Source organism: Strongylocentrotus purpuratus, unplaced genomic scaffold, assembly GCF_000002235.5.
Source record: "Strongylocentrotus purpuratus isolate Spur 01 unplaced genomic scaffold, Spur_5.0 spur5_scaffold_8, whole genome shotgun sequence".
Taxonomy (NCBI): Eukaryota; Metazoa; Echinodermata; class Echinoidea; order Camarodonta; family Strongylocentrotidae; genus Strongylocentrotus; species Strongylocentrotus purpuratus.
In genome coordinates this window covers 7,902,709-7,910,026 of record NW_022145614.1, presented here as the reverse complement: position 1 = coordinate 7,910,026, position 7,318 = coordinate 7,902,709, and the positions used below count along the sequence as shown (strand labels likewise).

General features: G+C 36.3%; 1 protein-coding gene across 1 annotated transcript; it reads right to left on the bottom strand.

Moving 5' to 3' along the window:
- Window positions 1-2,630: 2,630 nt before the first annotated feature.
- LOC100888732 (enoyl-CoA delta isomerase 2, peroxisomal-like) lies at window positions 2,631-6,648 on the bottom strand. The gene is made up of 5 exons (XM_003730702.3): window positions 6,489-6,648; window positions 5,452-5,630; window positions 4,282-4,417; window positions 3,611-3,762; window positions 2,631-2,893 (listed from the first exon to the last, which is right to left on the bottom strand). The coding sequence occupies exons 1-5, from the start codon at window positions 6,629-6,631 to the stop codon at window positions 2,727-2,729; spliced, it is 777 nt and encodes a 258-aa protein (XP_003730750.3). The 5' UTR covers window positions 6,632-6,648; the 3' UTR covers window positions 2,631-2,726.
- Window positions 6,649-7,318: the final 670 nt, after the last annotated feature.

Here is a 7,318-nt window from a genome sequence, read left to right as displayed (position 1 = left end):
TGTAAACACTCCTTTATTGCACCCCCCCCCCCCCCTTACAACAACAACAAACACAAATTTACTTCTTTTTTTTTCGCCGAGGGGGGAAGGGCATTTTCATTTTTTGTTTTAAAAAGGTAAAATTTACGTTATCTTTTTTTTTAACTGTTTTTTTTTGCCAGCCCCCCCCCCCTCCCTGTGGATCCGCACCTGCCACCATCCAACTATTGCAATGGTTATAGACGGCTTGCTTGGTGACTACCGGCTGCCGCGCTGTGCAGCTCTGATACTGAACGGCACGGTACAGCTGCACAAAATAGACCTGAAGGGACTATTAAAGTCACCAAACTATCCCAGAGTGCATTTAAAATTGGAGCGTCATGTAAGGCGAGGCGTCAAAAATAAATATACCAGCCAGCGGCAGCTAACTGCACTTGTGCGTCCTGACTGCATTTTTTAAATTAGCTCAGCCGGCTACCGCTGACGGTAGAAAATGGCATTCAAAAGCATGCGCCGGCTGCCGCCTTTTGAATGGAAACCGAGCCTCAGATCCCAGCCTGGCGCAAGCCGGCTGGGCTAATAAGTGAAAAATAATTGCCCCAGCCAGGCTTCGGCCGTAATTGCAGCCTCGATGCGCCAATACGTGAGGCGGCGGCCTGCTGGTATCGATATTTTTGACGCCTCGCCTAACATCTGGGCATTTTGGGGTATTGGCGATAGCAAGAATTAATGCATATTCAAGTTATGCATGATTAGACGGTTTTGCCATAGAGCATAAGCCCCCTCCCCCCCCCCCCCCCACCCTCCTGGGTCCACCTTTGAGTATAACGTATACATGTATTCCAATGCCATTTATTAGAGATATGTTGATATAGGCATACTCTGATGTTGCACAAATATTTACACAAGAAAAATCTTGTCATCTGTACTGTATATGCTGATCCGAGTCATGAATCTGATATTGTACATTTATTATCTTTTCCACTTTGATAAACTGGATATTTAAACTGTACTTTGGTCTTCTCCTCCAGAAATAGATCTAGTAGCTAAATGAATGATTGATAATGGTTATCATTGTCTTTAGTGGTTTCAATGTTCAAATCTATGAATTCTTCAAACAAACTAGTCTGTTAATTTGTTACATGCTTTCATGTAAATTTGAATGTACTGTACCCTTCCCAAAACTAAATGCATATTGAACCTTTCCTTTCAACAGAATGTTTGTTCCAAATTCATGGACTTTCATTTACTCAAATCCACTCAAAATTTCTAAGAGATTGAGTCATGCACTGCCTGTTTTGACACTGCATAAGGAGTAAAGATTTAAACTGTATTATTTCTACACGATATCACTGGATATTATTTTTCTTCATTATTGATATGATTGCTCATCTAAACTGAGGTTGCTGAGCTCACTCAAATCCTCTCAACATTAATCAAAGTGGTGAATTATATAGAGGAATCTTAAAACATGAATATGTACAATGTAAATAAAAGAGGCATATAATGTGTATATCACGCTCTGTGTGTATCTTTCATTTCTGCTTTATTACTTGGATGTATTTTAATGAATGATCAATATATTTACAAGTCAGATTTTTAAAGAATTTACAAAGCTGTGCAATTTGAACATGTTGATTATTAAAATGTTTTCTTTTTTAAAACATTATTTACAGTTCACAGTTCATTCTGTACACATGGCACTATCATCTGAATTACATGTCTAAAATATATGCAAGTTTTCAGCATCACAAGGCATTTTATTACAATTAACAAGTATCAGGCATGTATTTTAAAATCACAAGCTGACCAATTGTTTAAAGATGAATTATTCAACTTTTTTTTTTATGAAGATGAGAATCTATGGAAAGGATCAATCAATGGACGGATGATTCAACACATTTACAATGTCACTTCCATTTTAGTTTTTTGTAACCTTTGTCATCAAATGAAGCAAACGAGACTAGGAGGAGCTCTCTCCCTCAAGGGTTGTAAAAGTACAGACAAAATAAACACTCCACCCTGATTGCTTTGTATAAAGATAGGTTCACCTTTGCTGCCTTTGCAGGTTATGCAAACAGTTGATAAAAAGTCAAAAGAGCAAAATTAGTTCGCTTCATTTTCATTTTCTAAGTACAATCTGCAAGGGTATACCGTTAGAACTGACAGTCTAACTTGGTAAAGTGTGAATGCCTGTATTTTTGAGAAATAACATGTTGAATCAGAGAATCTCTCCTTGCAAATATAAAATACCAACATTGTCTAAGGCAATATTGCAATATTCCCACATCATTCTCCTTATATATTAAACAAAGTCATCTTAGAGTGAGTCAAATGCAAAACTAAGTTTTTCAGAATACTCATTTATGAAATCAATTCAGTTCAGAACTTTATTTCAGAGTCAGCTGCACAAGGTAGAGGTCCATAAAACATATGTTACATAGATATATATCACAACAAATCTTTCAAAGAGTATAGTGTAGATGCATCCATATCAATTCTGTCCAAATGTTATATGGTCAACATTTGTTCTTGCTATATCAAGAAACTCCAGGAGTGCTCCTCGAATCTCTCATTCAAGAGCAGATTTAGTTCATGCTTTATCTTCATAATCACCATCAGATCAGTGCGTGATGAAGGTATTAATTGGCATGCCATTCTTGGTCACTTCTTCAGAATAAAGTCACATAATAATGTTAAATGTTACAAGTCAATTCGACATGATTTGGCAGCTGTTTTGAATGATTTTACATGTTTGATGCATGGAGTTGAGCCCCTCGTTTGAAATCTTCGAGCCTGTCATTCTTGTCTTTTTCTGTCTCTCTCTGAAGATGTGCATCTCTTATCGACCTGAGGGGGGCACCATAAAGCTGGTCCTTTGTGGTATGCACACAACGTCTGTCCAGTTTCTCACCTGCAGTTTACATGAGACAACAACATGTTATAGAGAACATAATATATGCAATCTTGTCACTTTTATTAACTTCTGTACTCTAATTTACATTACAAATAATGGGAATGCAAAGGCACTCAAATGCCTTGGGGCAAGTCATTTCAGCGACATTGCGCCTCTCCACCCATGAGCTAAATAGGATGCAGATATATCATTGTGGTTGGATTACCATTAGAATGAAATTGTTATTTGGCAACTGGCTGGAATACTCTCCTTAGGAGTGGAGAATGCACACTTTGACTTGCACAAAGGTAATGGAATCTAGTCCCGGCCCCCCCCCCCCCCACTCTGGGGTCGGAATGACCGCATGCGTGTTACCAAAATGTCCGGTAAAGGGGTACTTTTCGTGCGACAAAGTCCGGCCCAAGAATTGTAAAAAAAAGGGGTGTATTTGACTTTTTACCCAGAGATTTCTTTAAAAAGGGGGTGTTTTTCTTTTTTTTGCTCTCATCTCTTCGGACTCCTGAGTATTTATTCCGAATTTAGGGGGGTACATTGAGCATTTTTCCGTATTTAGGGGGGTCTCCAAGGTAGAAAGGGGGTTCGGAAATGTTGGCAGTCCTCAGATAGGGGGTGCTTTCAAAAAGAGGGAAAGAGCATACGCGTACCCTAAATAACACTGAGTGGGGGGCCGGGAATCTAGTTACCTGGGTAATAATAATACTACTGTGTTCTTACCTAACTTGTTACCATAGCGAATAGCTGCCTCCATGACTTGATTCTCATCCACTGCCTCATCTACTATGTCTGCTCCCAAAGCTTCTTCTGCTGTGTAGCGTTTGCTGAATATAGCTGCATCCCGCACAACTTGTACTCTGTGTAACTTTAGTCTGATTTTTTTTTTTAATGAAATGATGAACGATTACAAAATAAATATGGGTAGCTTAAATGGATTACTCACTTTCTGCAAGCAATGAAGGTCATCAAGAAACAGATAAATGAAGAAAGAGAGAGAGATATGGGTAGAGATAGGAGAGAGAGAGAAAGAGAGGGTGAGAGAGAGAGAGAGAAAGAATGTAGAAAACGATAAGTAAAGGAAAGTTTCTTACAGTTAAATCATAAAAACACTAATACACTTCATAAGTTCATAAAGATATTGTCAAATGCGAAAAATATTAATTCAATTACTGTCTAAACTGCACAAATCTCTCTTATTTCCTTTCACAATAATCAATTATATAAACCTCCACAGAAGTATATATATATATATATATATATATATATATTCTCATGACAATGAAACTTATTAATAAGTCCAAATGTTATGAGGTCGATGCATTCATTTTCAAGTATTATCTGAATGTCTTACATCGTCTCGGTGAACATGATTATAGAAGATGCATGCTTACCTGATCATTTCCAGGGTAGTAGGAGAAAAAGATACAGGAACTGTAAGCTCCGGAAAACAGAACCAGCCACGCCCTTTCCCCATCACCCTGTAATCACAAGCCAATGCGAGGATGGCACCCATTCCAAAGGCATGACCTGCAGAAACACACAGCAAGGATGCAATTCTCATTTCTCAGGAAACTTTTTTTTCATCATACTCAATAAACCATTCCACTCTTGATTAATGAGCTGAGAATGGTATGTGATACAACTAATGGTTGTATCCAACACTAATCATATTCTTAACTTCATATCCGGACCCAACACTATACATAACCCTTACCCTAAATACCTATCATATAACCCAATTGCAAATGCCCAAAGTAATGATAGGAGCAAATGTCGGGTCACCAATTAAACACATAAAATTAATTCATTGTACAATGCCATGAACATCACTCTTGTGCTGACTATATTAAACTGACTTATACTGCTCCCAATCGAAATTAATATTCAATTCATAGTTTTATTTGTCTCTTGACACAATACCTTATCATTTATATCTCACAATATCATATAATATCTCACAATATCTATCATATCAAAATTATTATTTTGATTGGTGAAACAAAAATGTAATGATAATCATGCTACTAGCTTCTTGGAAGAATGTATCAATGAAGAAAATAAATGTGGCCAATTTAATGAGAGCAACATATTTATTCTGCCCTTTGGACAGCCCCTGTTTATGATAAAATATCAATTTGATCAGAAGGATGTATTAATGAAATCCTGTTGTTTTTTAAGAATATAAGATCTGCATATAATGTTAATTATTATGAATTCATTCAGTAATACAGTCAAACCTGCTTTAGTGACCACCTGTCTACAAAGACCACCTTTCTACAAAGGCCACATTTGTTGTTTCCCTTGAAAATGGTTTCTCATTGAATCATGTACTAAAGGGACCTGTCTACAAAGACCACCTGTCTACAAAGGCCACTTTTTGTGTTTCCCTTGGGTGGTCGCTATAGACAGGTTTGACTGTATTTCTTTTAATTTTTTTTTTAAAGTTAGAAATATGGCCAATTCAAATATGACAACATATATGTGATTCTTTCAATTCATTAGGCTTTATGGTTTGTTTTGCTTAGTCAATATCATGATAATTATGATCAAGATCATTTTACCGTTCATAGCTGCAATGGTTGGCATTGGAAATGATGCAACTCTCTCTGTGAGGGCATCACTTTCACAAATAAATTTGTCAGTCATGTCCAAAGTTTGTTGAGCGACCCATGGTAGGTCCACTCCATAGCTAAAGAACTTTCCTTCACCAGTGAAGATCACACCTCTTACGTCATCATTTCTAGGGTCAAATCATCAAAATGAGACAAAATTGTAGATAAATCATTGATATGATAATTGATTCATATCATGTCGTTATAGTGTAGAACTTTTTCAATTTGAAAATCTCATTTCAAATATTTAAATTCCTCTCTAAATGCATGACCTACCTTGGGCCAATCCCAGCTAATACACAAACAATTAAAGGGACTTGGTAACATTGTTCCGATGAGAGAATATGGTGCAAAGGTAGTATAAGGTACATAATAGTGATTTCAATGCTAGATGTACTTAAAGATAATCTGAAAGTAAAAAAACATTATTAATGATAACTTTGGGGGAAAACTAATCTGTTCGATTCCTTAATTCTCCCAACTATATTATTACAATTTAATTACATTTTAGGTGAATATAAATCGTCACAAAGCAACGAATTGGCTCTATATATACCATTCAAGACATCGAAGTGTTGAAAGACTTTTAAGAGCCTGCCTTATGTCTTATTTTCGTGGACAAACGGTTGGGATAATTCGAAAATGGTTGGGAAAATTTACTTTAGAGGGGGACGCACAGTTATGTTTTCAAAGAAAACCATAAATATCTTTGTGGTCTGAGAATTTTTTCAGGATTTTTTGCATGTTAGAGGGTTACAGTCGAAGGAATATAATAAATAACTTTTCAAACAAAAATTACCCAGTTTTTTCGTCAACCTTCAACAATGTTACCAAGTCACTTCAAGTCTACTGCACGAAAGCTTTGTAGGTACATGATTATACATTATACATATACTACATCAAATGTCTCCCGATCCCGACCTCCCCCTGCCCCATCTTCGCGCTCTTTTGATCCAGATCTAGATCACTAGAAATATCTCGTTTACCTTTCTACTTCGTCGAGCGCTTTCCCCATACTATTCAAAAACGGCATATTCATTCTATTGTCTCCTTTGATCATCTTGATGAGTGCAATACCATCTTTAACACCCTCCAACCTCACAGCCCGCAGAGCAGCAGCAGCCGCCATGATGACACAGACGTCACGCCTATAAAAAAATTAATAAATGATAAAGCGGAGGGCCGAAGTCAATATATACCCGGCAAATATATATCATGCCTATAAATATAGTTTTTGAGTGGGTTGCCACTGCCGCACAAACTAAACACATTTTTTCTTCGATAAATCATACCATAATACACAATATTTCAAAGGTATTTTTTGTTTTAATTTGTAACGATCACCCGAAATGGAAGTGCGTGCAGAAAGCGCCCCAGTTTTAATTATGGAGAAAAAATAGTATACGTTGTAAATATTAATATTTTACGAGAACTATTGAGTTTGGTGACATATGAAAGAAAATCAAATTTTCTACACTTTTTTTTCCAATTTCAATATGATTGGAATGAATTAACATCACAATTTTGAGTTAAAACATGATTTTTTTTTTTGGATTTTTTTTAAAATTTGGATAAAACACTTATTTTCCAAATATCAAAATCGGGAGAAATATCATTTTTCATAACTTTCCAGGAATTTGCCAATATACAAAGACAATATATTGTGCGAAGGAGAGGCTTATATCTCGTTTCAGTGAAAAGTTATTGACTTGAATTCGTCACAAACGACATCTTCCACATAATTTAAGGGGCCTACATTGTTGGTCTCGTGATGGTTCAAGGTTCTCATCAAATATTATTTACAAAATACTATTTT